The 15,719-nt window shown below is 38.1% G+C and overlaps 2 protein-coding genes and 1 non-coding gene across 5 annotated transcripts; 1 reads left to right on the top strand and 2 right to left on the bottom strand.

Annotated features, from left to right (window-relative positions):
• Nucleotides 1-653: 653 nt before the first annotated feature.
• Nucleotides 654-725, bottom strand: TRNAT-CGU (transfer RNA threonine (anticodon CGU)). The gene has a single exon. It is a non-coding gene; the product is annotated as a tRNA-Thr (tRNA).
• Nucleotides 726-3,776: 3,051 nt separating this feature from the next.
• Nucleotides 3,777-6,759, bottom strand: LOC147474488 (uncharacterized). 3 transcript variants are annotated; one of them, XM_086583820.1, is made up of 3 exons: nt 6,638-6,737; nt 5,374-6,548; nt 4,194-4,362 (listed from the first exon to the last, which is right to left on the bottom strand). In XM_086583820.1, the coding sequence occupies exons 1-2, from the start codon at nt 6,644-6,646 to the stop codon at nt 5,418-5,420; spliced, it is 1,140 nt and encodes a 379-aa protein (XP_086439946.1). In that variant the 5' UTR covers nt 6,647-6,737; the 3' UTR covers nt 4,194-4,362; nt 5,374-5,417. The 3 variants fall into 3 exon arrangements, with proteins under 3 accessions (XP_086439945.1, XP_086439946.1, XP_086439944.1); XM_086583819.1 differs by lacking the exon at nt 4,194-4,362 and adding an exon at nt 3,777-3,906 and having other exon boundaries at nt 5,374-6,759; XM_086583818.1 differs by having other exon boundaries at nt 5,374-6,756.
• A 7,832-nt stretch (nt 6,760-14,591) lies between these two features.
• LOC147474489 (uncharacterized) lies at nt 14,592-15,374 on the top strand. The gene has a single exon (XM_086585093.1). The coding sequence runs from the start codon at nt 14,592-14,594 to the stop codon at nt 15,372-15,374; it is 783 nt and encodes a 260-aa protein (XP_086441219.1).
• The last annotated feature ends 345 nt before the right edge of the window (nt 15,375-15,719 follow it).

A 15,719-nucleotide genomic window follows, 5' to 3' on the forward strand; every position in this document is an offset into this window, starting at 1 on the left:
TTGGCAGTTTCCACCTAAACCAAACAGACAAGTGATCTTGTAAATATTGTTAAAGAGAATGGTAATCCGTCCAACAGTATTTCATGTTTTTATTAGTTCAGAAAATTATAAGTGTTAAAGGTAACTTGTAACGCAGGAGTATCTAGTGACATTATCTAAAATTTTGAATACAACTTGAAAACTTACACATTAAGGAAGAACTGTATGGATCCGAACAGAATGAATGTCAGAACAAGATTTTTTAGCATATGCAAAATAATAAACACAATATATATAAGTGAACTTACCAAACAATGTAAGTGCATATATGTAGGAGGATTGAAGCTTCCAGTTGCTAATAAAACAACGCATGTCTGGTCTCTAGTTTACCAAGAAAAAAATGCTTCTAAGAAGTAATTCAAGTTGTTGTAATTCATAAATATGATAAAAGTGGGTGTAAAAAAACTAATATAATATAAGCTTTACCTATTAACAGCATCGAGTGTGGTGGCATCACTACTCGGTGATGGGAAAGATAGTCTGTCCAAGGGCAGTGGAATATCCATTGTTCCTGAAACAATAATCACTTTGCAGGTAGTATTAGTCCATTGATTTCATTCATAATTCTGGGGAACAAAATTATAAAAAACAACAGATATTAATAAATTGAGAGAAGCTCCCAGTGAGGATCGAACTTGCGAACTTTCGCTTACGAAGCGAACGCACTACCACTATGCTATGGAAGCTCGCAGTTTAGCGGTTTTGCTTTTTTAGATTTCTATTGTTTATTATTTTTTATATAACGAAATTTACACGAGAAGGATTGTATGATGGCTCATTTACTTTATATTTTCCTTCGGGAATATTTGAATCAAGTGAGCAGAGCGAACATTCTGGGCCGAGGGGGGTATGTGGCCCAAAATTTATCTGTTATTTTTTCATGGAAATGACTGCGTTTTGGAAACTATGAGAATTCTCACCCTAACCAAATTTGGTGAGATTTCGAATTCTAATGTGTTTGGATGCCTATAACTGCGGAGAGTCCAGAATTCTAATATCGATGGCGTGGACTCCCTCCTAGGTGGGAATTTAGTTAATATGTTAAGACTGTTATAACCAATTTTATTCTTCCATCGATAAACAGATGATGCCGAAAGTTAGTATGTAGTATTGAAGTGTTCTTCAAAACCATCTAAGGTGCGAAGGCTAGCTAATTATATATGTTTATCAGCATGCTCCTATGGTATATAAAACAAGCAAACAAACGCTTACTCCTTTCATTCACCAGAGAATAGTTTCCACACATGCCCACTGCGTTGAAAAAGAATACACTGATACACTAGAAGACTGAGAACCACAGATAAGTAGAATAGACAAAGTGAAAAGTAAACCAACATAAAAACTAACAAAACACACAACCATCCATGTCTTCTTCATTCTTCAGTTACAATACTCATCACTTATCAACCACGTAAACCCATCTCTCCAGAAACTGAGTCTATATGTCCTTGCTAGGATAGAAGGACATTTATCGCACTACATTGGCATGAGAAGGTGGCAGGGAAAACAGATTTTATCATTACTACATTAATGTGCTTTTGCTTTACCTAGGTCATGTGTTTATCAATGTTCATGGAAATGGAGATGTTTGATATATTATATGATAGGTAATTTGTTTGGTAAATGATTAGCAAAGAACAGTCTAGAACAAAAACAAAAGCACAAGAGTTCAGAAAACAATACCTTTAGGTATATCTTTAAGTGCAGTACCATTGCCCTGAAATATTTGAAAAATTATATGGAATAGAATCTCAGAACTCAGTTAAAAAAAAAATTAACACGAGTCAGAATGAAGAAATGAAGAAGACATGGGATGTGTTCTTAAAAGTAAGCTCAGTAGGCGGGTTAAATAGCCATCCATAGATCAACTTCAATTGGTGCCTCTTCCTAGTTCCTTCTTCACCTCTTTTGGAAAGTCTTACGTAGTTTATGCTTAAATAAGTATTTTATTCATAACTAGATTCTCTTAAAATGCCAAGTTAAAAGTCGGTTCAATCCTATCAATTCACTTCAGACAGGATTCAACTCTCCATAAACTAGCAATATCATAAATTTAAATGAATAGAAAACATACGACAAGGTGCTCTACTTGACACAACAAGCAAACCAAAAGACAGAACATGGATACTTAGCAACAACAAAGGAAATAATCGGAAGTTCTCAACAGAAACTCTTGTATCATTACAATCAAGACTTAATTAAGTCGAAGTTCTCACAGGCAATAAGGACAGTACAGTCACGATAACCACAAAATGATATCAGGCGAGCAGTTTATCATATAAATGGGTGAATAAAAAAAAATAAGTGTACCGTCTTCAAATCAGATCTACTCAGAATCTTATAGATCACCTTCCTGAGTTCCTCGTCAGTTGGAGCACATGCCTCTTTAACTTTATCCTTCCCTTTCGCACTCTTTTTACCTTCAAGAATTATAGACAATCAGGTTTTAGTCAAAAGATTTTGCTCTACTCACCTACATGGACTACCAAAAGTAAATAATCAAGTCAAACTAAACTACGCATTCTATTATTACTATTTTAATTTATTTTTTTCTCAAAATTTGAGACAAAGAAAACTCATTCTGCAGATTGACATATTAAGAAGCCTGAACCAAGCTTCTATTCCATTTTGACCAACCTTTAAAGTTTATCCTAACTCACTTAACAAAGAACCACAAAATCAAGATTCAAAATTATTTTCCCAGATTTCTCCATACTGTCATTTTCCTTAGAAGAACACTTCGATGGAGCGAAGGATTTCTTGTTAGTTGTTTCTTCACTTTTCTTCCTCCTGGAGAAGACAACTGGACTTTCACCAATGCTATCATTGGCCTTAGAGTTGTTCATCATTGGGACCTTTTTAGGTGACTTGACTAGAGTTTCTTTCTTTTCAGTTGTTACTTTCTTGGATTTATCTTTCGCTGAGGATGTGGTCTTTGCTGATGATCCTTTCAAACCAGAATTATGGTTTCTTGTTTCTTCTTCCGAATCTTCTCCAGATTCACTTCCCTTTACGTCACTTTCGGAGTGCTCAGCCCCCTCATCACCAGATCCATCAGGATCAGAGTTCAGTCTTTCTTCAGCTTCCTCCTTTTCAAACTCATCATCCGATTCAGATTCACTCTCCTTTTCCACCACATTCGAACTACCTTCAGTCTGTCTCAGTTGGTTACATTTTCTGTTTCTGAAATTAGCATAAGAAGAGATAACATTGGTTACATTTTCTGTTTCTGGAGTCTGAATCTCTTCCTTAACAAAGGTATCCACATGAGCAGCAGTCTGTCTCAGTTCACAACTCTGGTCACTTTCCGAGATCTTCTCTATAGACTCAATTCCTTCGGAAGAGACAATATCATCAGAACCAAAATTGTCGGCATCTGAAGAATTCGCAAGTATAGCTGGCTTCGCTTCTAATTCCAACCTAGAACCCCCATTTTCAGTCTCTCCATGCACACCAGCAGTACAACTACCATTTCTATTGAGGGCATCTTCAGAAAGGATCTGTCCACCAGATTCATCTTCTTCCGGAGAAGTAACTTCAGCAGAAAAGGTCTGACTGAAATTAGAAGATTTAGCAATAATAGTAACTTTCTCTACCAATTCCAACTTTTTCAAACCCCCATTATCAGACTTCTCATGAACAACAGCATCGCATCTCCCATTCGACTCTATTTCAGCACTAACCAATGGAAATGTTTCTCCATCGACAATCAAAACAGAAGCTTCATTCTCCTCTCCTTCAAATTACATACCACACCATCCGGTGACTCCTCATCAAGCTGGATTTCATTTCTATCGTCGTCATCAACAACCCCAACCATAATCCCATTTCCAGACTCCCCATGAACATCACCAATCCTGCTTGACTCTATTTCATCATCAGTAACATAAGAATTAGCCCAATTAACAATAGTCAATTAACAACTTTCACTTAATTTCAATAACAATAAAACATTACATAGATCTAAATAAATCATATTTTTTTAATCACAATTAAAGCTAAACAATTAACTAATGGAGATGGATATTCAAATTGATACAAAGTTCACTAACCTGCTGTGGTGTGAGACGAGAGAGATAGAGAGAGAGAGTTAAATGAATGAGAGAGTTGAAAAAGGAGGCGTTATTAGTACTATGTTTGAGACAAAGCGTGTGTTAGGATGTGAAGGGAATGTTAAGTTTATACGAAGCTTCACACCTTTGTTTCGAAGATGAAAATACTTTACATGAAGCCAAAGACTTCACTCTGAAACATTTGAAGCTTCTGAATGAAAATATACACCCTAGCCTAGCTAAAGAAGTGACACATGCCTTGGAGCTTCCCCTGCATTGGAGAATGCCTAGGTTAGAAGCTAGATATTACATTGATGCATATCAGAGAGAAGAGAAAATGAATCCAGTTTTGATTGAACTTGCTATACTGGACTTCAATATGTTGCAAGCCACACACACACACACACACCAGCAGCACACACCAGCAGCACTCGCACACAGACCACTCACACAGACTGCACACACACATAAACATATACTAATTGAATTTAAACATTAAAACAACACAACATTCTATTAAATAACTTCACTTAATAGAACGGATAAATTACCAAGTTATAATATCCAAAAGCCACATACATTCATACATATACCAAGTTCTAATTCAAACAAACTTGAGACGTGATACGGACCAACCAACTATATTCTATTTACTAAAACCAACTATAAAACATCACATTCTAAAAATCATTCGGCAGAGTCTCCTTTGTATTGTATTTTCGATATTTCATATACACACATCCTGTCATAACCTGAAAATCCAATAAATATACATCCAAGCCAAATATAAAACCTCAGACCTCACTCAGTCGTAAACCCAATTACTAAAAGATACACTAATTCGAAAAACCAGCTACTTAACCGTCTCGACAATTGCAAGAGTTAAAAATGAAAGGGGTGTTTCATTTTTCTCAAAAAAGTGCATGCATCATGTCAACCAGCAAATTACAGTTCATATTTATGTCACATTATAAAATAAATTTTTCAAAAAGTGTAACACAGACCAAGAAAATCAAAGCTTTATCTGAACAACAACAAGAAAAATGACAGTAAATGCAAGAACATAGAAGAAAAAGTTTAAGCATCGATATCATATAGCAACAAAATACATACACTAGTTCAACATCTAAAGACAATGGCTACGTTTGGTTCACGGAAAATGGTTGAAAATAAAACATTTTCCAGGAATTTGAAATGTGTCACGTGTTTGGTAACATGCGGAAAATTAAAAACATAGAAAATGGTTTCGCTAAAACATAAACAGGTTTAGATGTATGTAAACCTTCAACTTGACTATAAGATTGAAAATGCAAATCAAGAGATGATTCAGGTTGCCTTTGCACTGTGCTTCTGTTTATCGATTAGTTGAGTAGTTGCACCAGTTGCACCACGACTAGATTCTGATCCTGCCCGTGAAGATCCAAAGGCTCCTAAAGCCTCCAGGAAGAACTTCTTGTTTGGAACTATACCACTGTTGTCCATGTATTTTAGCAATTTCTGTACAAGCTCCTTCATATTAGCTTTAGTATAGGCCTTGTACAGAAGTTTATAAGTTGAGGCATCTGGAAGCAACCCATTCTTATGAGCATATTCAAAAAGCTGATCTGCTTCAGCGGGCAATCCATTCATACAGTAAGCATCAAGCATAGCATTTAGAGTTGAAACATGCATTTCTTTTTTCAAATCCATCATCTCATCAAATATTTCTCTGGCCTTTGAAACACAATCACATAAAGCATAAGTTGTGATGAGACTCTCATAAGTAACATAGCTTGGCTTGTAACCCATTTCGTATATCTTTTTAAAAACAGCCTCAGCCTTATCTTTAAGTCTAGCCTTCCCATAATTTGTGATCATGGAATTGAATGTGGGCAAAGTTGGCTTTTCCCTGGAGCGCAATAAACTCTTGTATACTTGTTCCATCTTCTCAAAAGCTTGTCGCCTCCCATATGAATCAATCAGCAGGTTGAAGGTGATGGCATCTGGCTTGATTTGATTACTCTTCATTTGCGAAAGTACAGATTCCATTTCTCTAATCATCCCATTTTTTCCATATGCATCCATCACTCCATTATAAGTATAGATATCAGGGGAAACGATGCTCTCCTCAAGATCTTTGAACAATGCATTGACTTGATCCACCTTGCGTGCCTGCGCAAAAGCTCTCAAGAGAATATTGTACGTGACAATGCTCGGTTTGCACCGCTCTATGCCTTTCATCTTCTCAAAGTATCCAAGGGCTTTTGCTAAAGCCTTGGATTTATCTCTGGAATGCAGATGAGCGGAAATGAGTGAATTGTAGACAGATGTATCCGGCCGGCAACCACTGTTACGCATCTCTGAGAAGAGCCACATGGCCATCCGTATTTGGCCTTTCTTTCCCATCACCGATATCAACTTAGAATAAACACCATTATCCGCAACGTACCAGCGCTGTTTTTGCATCCACCTGAATACCTGATTCAACATTTGAATCAGAGCAACCAATGCATTCAAAAAGATGTTTTGATAGAAAGAATCATAATGATATGCATCATCTAGGTCACCTTTGTCATTCGAAACACCTATATTTATAAATGAATGTCTTTGCTATGAACTGTGCTGAGTGGCTTTTAGGGGCAATAATTAGGGATCATCTTCACCAAAATCAGTTTCCTTTGTATGTGACATTAGAGTTGTATCATATGGCATTAAATAGATGGACATTTGGCCTATGATGACACTTCCAACTACTAAGCCTCCATAGAGGGGAGGCAGCTAAATGTCTTTCTAACATTGACTAATGATTTTGAGGATCGGGTTTCATCTCAAACATACCGGCGGCCTTAACTGTTGAAGAAGAACTAGCAGAGCGGGGGATATCATCACTACCCCCCAATTGTTATTGCGTTTAGTTTGCTCTTCTAAAAATTTGTAAGCCTCCGAGGCTCCTTTACTTAGGAAACTACCCCCATTCATTATGTCAAGGACTTTTTTATGGTGATGTTGAAATCCTTTGAAAAGGCACGAACTAATGTGTCTTTTTTTAGGTTATGGTGTGGACACTCTATAAAGCGGTCGGTGAAATGATTCCAAGCCTCGAGAAAATGATTCATGAGGATTACAGCCGGAAAAAAATGAATCTTGGAAAGCATCTCATCCGTCTTTAGGGGTGGGTAAAATGTTCTATAAGCTTGGTGAACAAGTTTAGCCCACGAGTCCATAGAGTTAGCGCTTTGGGCGGTTAACCAAAGACGCCTTTATTGGCTAAGGTGAAGGAAAATACCACCGGTTTAATTTGTTCCGCACCAACCCGTAGGATGATGGAATGTTGTAAGGACTTGTTCAATCCTACGCATGTGTTGGTAAGGTTTTTCATGGTCTAAACCATGGAAAACGGGTAACAAATTAAATATGTTTGGGGAATTCGAAAATCCCCATCGGGAGTCGCTAGAATGATGCAAGATTTAGGGGCTATCGCCAAGGCTTTGTAAAAGTAGGAGAGAGGAGTCTCTTTCTTCAACCATTATGTGGGGTGTGGTTGGTGGGATAGTAGTTAGAGGTGTAGTGATTGGTATACTCGATAGATTTGTTTGTTGGCGTTGACGGTTAATTACGTTCGGTGTTTTTCTCCACCGGACCTTAATCTCATGCAAGTCTAAGTCTAAAACACAACACTCCAAACAATCTTGATATATTAGTATAAACCTCTAAGCGGAGATCGCGAGGTATGGAAGAAAGGAATACCGATAAGCGTCTTTGCTTCGCTTATGAATAGCGTCTTGTTCTGGCGTGTTGATTGTAAATAACAAGTTAGAACAACGAAAAACTTAAAAATCGGGTTTGAAACAAACCAGTAGAAATCCGGAAAAATTTAGCTTAGATGCAGGTGCATTTCGCTTAGCTAGTGATGCGCTCTCGCGTGTAACTTCAAGTTACAATGTTTTAGGGCGGTCGGGGCTCAATATGGGGGGGTGGTCGCACTCAAGGTTTCAGGCGTTTGAAGCGATGCGCTTAGTGTAATTTTTACGGAACTTTCAATATTTGAAACGGACAACCACGGTATGAATCAAACAAGGGTGGGTGGGTTTAATGGGACTTAAAATGACTAATTATACTATGAAAACAATGCTAAAGTGAAACTAAGATGGCAGTGGCGCCATTTGATAAAAGATAAAAGATAAATTTACCTACGAAATGAACGATGAAACTCAGAACGTAAGTAAACTAAAGCTTATTACGAGTCTATATTTATCAAGTTTTCTACTCTCAATTCTATCGAAATAGAGTGGAGTAACAAATTAGTTCCACTCTTAGTTCTCTAGCATGGAATGATTTCATAGTTAACTAATTGGTCTTAAGTCTAATGAGAGGTTTACGAGGGGAATTCTATACTACGAGGTGAATGAAATTAACAAGTTACGAATAACAAAATGATACTGAATACTGAATGTGAATCTAGATAAAGAATTAGAGGGGAATTGATTCCACCTCGAATCCAACTTAATCACCTAGCATAGACTGTTGTAATCCAATCATTACGTTCTTACTGTAATGGATTGCTCGTTCTAATTCATAATTAACATGGCATTTCTACTAATTATAACTAGCATGTGAGGTCGTTTACCCATTCTCATGGCGAAACACGACCTTCTAGAATGGAATAGACTCTACAACGATTCTACACTTATACAACTAAGCTTTCATCAAGGCTTCATCAACCCCTCTAATGGAGGTTTAGCCTTGATTCATCAAACCATCATTTCCCATATTATTATAACTAAACATCATATCAAAATTCTAACTTGACTAATTTAACTAACAATACTTCAATCTAATTTAACAACTCAGAAATGATAATCAACAAGAATTAAAACTAGATTTATAATTTGAAATGACAAAAATCAAAATTGACAAATAGCTATTTTATTTATCAAACTAATTAAGAACAATGATTCTAAGAGTTTAATCTAAAACAAGAATTGAATTTAAACTAATCTTAATTTAATTAATGAAAACTAGATCTAGAATTATCTATTGTTTTAGGTCTAACTAGCTACCATTAACAAAGAGCTAAGCTTTTTTTTTTATATGTTTTCAGATCCAAAAATCGTGCATGGGCTTGGAGCCATGTTTTGGGCCAGAGAATCAGGCCCAAAACCCAATTCTTTCAGTCCAAAAAGGCCTCTTCAGCTGCAGTTGGCTTCAACAGACTTTTCGTCCACTTTTACTCCTCTGATTGGGTCAAGGCTTATACCATTGGAAAGCTCTTTCCGAGCCGGTCGTTTTGACATAAGGTAGGCCCAATTCCGAGGTCTGAGTCTAAAGATACGGCCTTCGGAAGTTCTGCTGACTTTGAGTGCTGTTTCTGCCCGCGTCGACTTTTCAGCTTTTGACCGGGCTTTAGAAATGCTTTCTCTTCTTGAATCTTGGCCTTTAATCACAGAACTCAGCAACCGACCTTTGCTCCGTTATCTCGCTAAAGTGGTACATTTCTGCACATAATGGACTTTGAAGCCTGAAATGCATAAAAACACGTAATCAGTATTAACTCTTAATTATTACTCACATAATTGGTCTAATAGTATGACTGTTATAGGGTTAAAACTATAGTTTTGGGCTCTTATCAATCCACCCTCATTAGATTCAATATAATCTAACTCTCTCGACAGCCTTTCTCTTCTTGCTCTCTTTTTGTTTTTAGTTGATGCCCTCTCTCTCTTCTCGCTTTCTTTAGCTTTTACTTCATGCCGATTTGTAGCACTTTTCCAACAGTGGATTCGACCAAAGTTTACGGAATTGTTCAGTGAAGGTTCTTCTTTTAGTTTTAGGGAGTCCTATTTGTACTTTTGGTTTTGATTCCTTTAACCTCCTTCTTGATCCTCCCATATTTCCCTTTCTCTCAGTTGAAGTCTAGACTGTGGAAGTGTAGGTTGGGGGAAAGTTAAAATGTACCAGCCATATTAAAGTATTAGAAACACTAAAAGCATGTTTAGTCCCTTTCTTTGTTTAAGGCACAAAAAGCGTGAATGGTGTGCTGATTTCATGTGTTACTATATTACTTTAATACTTGCCAATCTACATTTTTCTTTGTTGTGCAGACCCACACTTCAAGAAATTTTACCACTGGTTAGCTAATATTGTCTTTCTTGTCAACAGGAACATGGGATATTCACTCTTAATAATGCTATAGAAAAGTTGTAGTTAAGGAGCCACCAAGAGCTGTGAGTGTCAACTTTCGTCCATTTTATTGCACTACGTTTGAGCCTGTTTTTTCTCATTTCTTCTTCTCAACCTAGTACCTTCATTTCAGCTTATTTTGGGCCTTAATCTTCTCATGATATTTACCCAAGAAAATGTAATATTGCTGTGTTTGGTCACACGTGAGAAAATTCGGAAATTTTACTTGTTAGTGTTGTTAGTGTTGAATCTTTACCATGTTTAGAAAATGTAATATTGCTGTGTTTGGTCGAAATTTTACTTGTTAGTGTTGTTAGTGTTGAATCTTTACCATGTTTAGTTTAGTTTCTGGGAATAGAAAAGATAATTTGGCTTTGAATGTGGTGTCTATTGTTGTGTCGCAATAGTGGAAGCAAGCAGGGCCTACTTTGATACAGCATACTTTTTTTTTTGTATTAAAACCTGCCAAATGCAAATCCTTAAAGAAACCTACCATACTTTTTATTATTCACGGTAACTTGACAGTTTTGTGCAACTTTGTAACTTAATTCTTACTGGAGTGACTTACACTTTCTTCATATGGAACAGTTCACCAACTCATTATGCTCTATGGATGTCTGAGAAACTTTTATGATTTTCTTCTTGAATTTGAATTTACCATTGCCATTGTCATGTGCTTCTACGTAGTTCAGAGTGGATTGAGCGTGTAGCAAGATATTTGGAACTTCGCCTTCCGTAGTTCCACGAGTATCTTTGGGACTTCACTCTTACATCCAAGTACTTGTAAGAATGCTTCTCGATTGTGTACCTTAATTTGAATTATGTGATGTAAGCTAGACATATTCATGCGTTCTAACGTTCATGCCTTCTTCTTCCTGACCTCCCAAATGGCGGACGGGGGCAAAGCGCCCCATGAATCCACGCGAGGATCCTCGAACCATGAAAACCATAATTCGATCCCCAAGATAGGTTGACCCTTCAACCACCACCTGCCTTTCGGGTACTACTTCAACTTCTCACACTTTTCTATTATTTTGTTATGAATTTTACTACCCTTCGTACTTGTGCGATGTCCGTTGCTCCTACTTATTAATTTTTTTTTTCCTTCTTCTATATTGCTTAGTATTAACTTAATCTTTTCTGATTTATCTCTATTAAGCAACCCAACCAACCAAATGTGGATAAGGGCAAGCGCCCAATGCACCCGTCTGAGGAACCTTCAAACCAAAAAAGACGTATTTACATTCCCCCTCAAGATAGGTTGAATCTTCAGCCACCTCGTGCCTTCCAGGTCTTACTTCAGTCACCTCGTGATTGCAATTAAGTCTATTATTTATTTGTTTATTTTATATTTCTTAATTGTTCAGAGCCCAACGGTTGACATTCCTCCCTCTCTTCAAATTAGTAGATGCGGTGCAGTCCCTTCGACTTGAATTGAACTTCCCATATTGTCGATGTGTTTTATTCTACCATCCTCTACAATTATTTCTCCACCAAACTGTATTATTACTATAGAACTCTTACTTTCTGTCTTGTTTTTTTTTATTGATTTTATTTTTGAAATTTCAAATTGTTGTCACTACTCTAACACATTTATAGCTATTATTATATAGATTTTCATATTGTTTCCTTTGCTATAGATATTAACAAAAAGAATGATGGCACAACGTGCTAGAAGGGAACGAGAAAAAAAACCTTAAACAAAACAATAACTCGCGTTGTTTGTTCGCACAATCTACCGCACCAGTCTTACCCGGTTTCCAGCGGCTGCCCGGGTCCTCACAAAATATCATTCCTCCAAATCTACGTACTCCTCCTCAAGCTGTGAGACGCCCAACTCACCATAGCCCTATTACACCTATTCCTGGATTCGAGCTACTCAGTTCCTTTGAATATCTTCAACGAGTTGTGGGACATCTTAATCCTGTAAGGCTATTTACAGATGTCCTCCCATCACGTGCTCAGACTAATTCTGTAATGGGTCATCAAAATGCAAGGTATTTAAATATGCAATTATTTGTTACCTGTATGATCTTGACTTTTACAGTCAACTCTTACATGTATTCTCTACAGCGTATGCCCCCCTGAGTCTTCAACCTCATCATTTCTTCCTGCGATACCACATCCAACAACATCAAATGGTCCTTCAACATCGCATCACCAAAATGCAGGGTATACGCTTGTTCTTATCGAAACATTGATCATTATTTGCATTTTCGTCTAATTTGCTGACGCGTTAACCTTCATCTACTTTGCTGACACATTCGCTATTATGTAGACAACAACAATATGATGGAAATGATGACATGACAGACGATGAAGATGATGTACTTCCTTCTAATGTTCTTAACTATCCAATTGAACAAGGATGTCACTCTTTAGGGGAAATGAATGTTCAGTGTCCTTTCTGCCATGCACTTCATTGGAAAGACGAACGGTTGAGTAGATCTTCGCTAGCAAATCCTCGGTTTGGGACTTGCTGTTTGCAAGGAAAAATACAAATGCCTCCATTGCAAACATTGCCTGTTGCCCTCAAAGCTTTGTACGAGGGAGATGATCGCAAGTCAAAGTCTTTTCGAAAGTACAGAAGACAATACAATCAGGCGTTTGCATTTACAAGTCTAGGTGCTGATGAACGTGTCTTTGTTGGTTGAGGTCCACGACCTTTCACTATACATGGAGAACTACGGCACCGAACAGGAGCTCTTATTCCCGATCCAGGCAGACAGGCAACATACTCTCAACTCTATATTTATGATCCAAGTGCAGCATTGGATATTCGGCAGCTTCGGAATCCTAATCTGGATGTAGATGTTCTTAGAATCCTGCACGAAACTATGCTCCAATATAACCGTTTCTCTGACACTTTCCTACATGCATATGAAGTTCTTAGATCGGCTTCTATTGGGAATGATGAAAATCTCAACATCCATGCTTATTTACATTCTGGTCGATCGACAGCGCCGCCTTCTACAACTTGCCATTAGCTGATGAAATTGCGGTTATTTTACCCGGAGATGGCAGTGAGCGGGACAGTATGCGAGACATTGTGATTTATCTTAAAGGGGGAAATGAATTTGTTCATATCAGTGAATGTCATCCAGCATACTTACCTTGCACTATGTGTTAATGTTTCCTTGTGGAGAGCTTGGGTGGTCACCAGATCTGAGGCGTTCGGACCCCTCAACTTCAACCACCACTGCTGACCGCCTCACACAGATGGACTTCTATTCTTATCTGCTTTTTCAGCGCCCCAATGAATATTTTTCTATTCTGCGAGGGAAAAAACTGTTTCAGGAATTCTTAGTTGATGCATAGGCTGCCACTGAACAGAACAGATTATGGTACTACATATTTAGGCAAGATGTACTTCGTGCTGAATTATATCAAAATCTCATTGATGTCCCAGCAGAAACCTTAAATCCAGATCAAGTTGGAAGGCGCGTAGTTCTACCAGCATCATACGTCGGCAGTCCAAGGCATATGTTTGAGATATTCCAGGACTCAATGGCTATAACTCGGTTCAACAACCATCCAGATATATTCCTCACCATGACTGCGAACCCACATTGGGAGGAAGTTATTAAGGCCTTGCAGAAGAACGAAACTGCTACTGATCGACCGGAAGTGGTAGCCCGTGTGTTTGAACTAAAGCGAAGAGCCTTAATGAGAGAGATCAGAGACAAGGGTGTGCTTGGTATTGCTGTTGCACATGTTTACACAATTGAATTTCAGAAACGTGGTCTACCACATATGCATTCCCTTATATATCTTCGACATCAAGACAAGATTCGTGTGCCTGCTCAGGTTGACCGCATTGTTTGTGCTGAATTTCCTGATCCAGATACTGAACCTGAATTGTTTCGCAATGTTATCAAATGTATGGTTCATGGGCCATGTGGCTTAAAAAATCCAAGTTGTCCATGTATGGTAAATAGGCGTTGCAAAAGTCAATATCCCCGTGCTTTCGAAAATGTTACGACCATGGATAATACTGGATATCCTATCTACCGTCATCGTGACACTTGCAAGAAATATAATGTTAGAGGGCATGAAGTTGATAATAGAGATGTTGTTCCATACAATCCTTATCTTTCTAAGATGTTCGATTGCCATATTAATGTCGAAGTTTGTGCCGGGATACGTTGTGTCAAATACATTCACAAGTACATATTCAAAGGACACGATAGGACAACAGTGGTGTTCAATGACTTGGATGAGATACAACAATATTTAGATGCATGATATATCGGGCCACCTGAAGCGGTTTGGAGGTTGTTCGGGTTTTCTCTTCACCAAGAGAAGCCGGCTGTTGTGAGATTGGCACTTCATCTCCCTGGAATGCATCGAGTAGTTTACAATCCTAATGAATCAACGGATACTATTCTCTTAAGGGCTCAGCAACAAAAGTCAACTCTAACTGCATTTTTTGAGCGGTGTGCTTCAGATCCTGATGCACGAGGGCTTACATATCAAGAATTTCCAGAACATTATGTTTGGAGTAAAAGGTGGCATAGATGGACAAAAAGGACTCAAGCACCTGCTATTGGCAGAATGTACTTTGCAAGTCCTAACTCTGGTGAGCGGTTTTATTTGCGATTACTTCTAACTGTTATAAAAGGTCCGCAGTCCTTTGATAATCTAAAGAGAATTGGAAATGGTCCTCCGCTTCGTACTTTCAAAGAAGCGTGTGTTATGTGTGAACTTCTTGAAGACGACAGCGAATGGGTGCAATGTTTACAAGAGGCTGCAATCATGCAAACTGGGTATCAACTTCGTCGACTTTTCTGTACTATTCTCACGGAGTGCAATCCGGTGCAACCTGAAGCCTTATGGAATGAATTTTGCGAAAGCATTTGTGATGACCTCCCATACAAGCTTCAAACCATGTTCTTCATTCCTCATCCTATAGATGACCAGGTACAAGATTATGGCTTATTTCTCCTAAATGATATTCTCTACGAGTCAGGTGGTCGAACTCTTGCTCATTTTCCTACAATGCTGCTCCCAATTAGAAATTGGAGCTTGGTTGTTGGGAACAGACTTATATGGGAGCAAAGGCAATTTCAGTTTGACCCACACAATGAAGAGGCACATGCCAATGCCATCCACTTAAATCTTTGAGCAACACTTTGCATATAGTGAAGTGAAGATTCAAGAGCTCACAACAGCGGACGACTATTTTTCTTGAATGGAGCAGCCGACACAGGAAAAACTTTTGTTTATAACACCATTGCTGCTACGTGTCGTACTCAAGGACACATTGCTATTATGGTGGCTTCATCCGAATAGCTTCTTTACTATTGGCGGTGGTCGGGCTGCTCACTCAACCTTTTGCATCCCATTAGATATTATGGATAACTCTGTATGTGGGTTCAGTAAGCGTTCACCACAAGCTGATTTATTCAGACAAGCTAACCTAATCATATGGGATGAGGTCCCGATGCAAAACAAGTTTTGTTTGGAAGT

Source organism: Coptis chinensis, chromosome 9 (genome assembly GCF_015680905.1).
Source record: "Coptis chinensis isolate HL-2020 chromosome 9, ASM1568090v1, whole genome shotgun sequence".
In the NCBI taxonomy this organism is placed as follows: domain Eukaryota; kingdom Viridiplantae; phylum Streptophyta; class Magnoliopsida; order Ranunculales; family Ranunculaceae; genus Coptis; species Coptis chinensis.

What these genes read in the sequence shown, in the direction of transcription:
- LOC147474488 (XM_086583819.1), bottom strand. Translation starts at nt 6,560, where the DNA reads ATGTTGAATCAGGTATTCAGGTGGATGCAAAAACAGCGCTGGTACGTT.
- LOC147474489 (XM_086585093.1), top strand. Translation starts at nt 14,592, where the DNA reads ATGCATCGAGTAGTTTACAATCCTAATGAATCAACGGATACTATTCTC.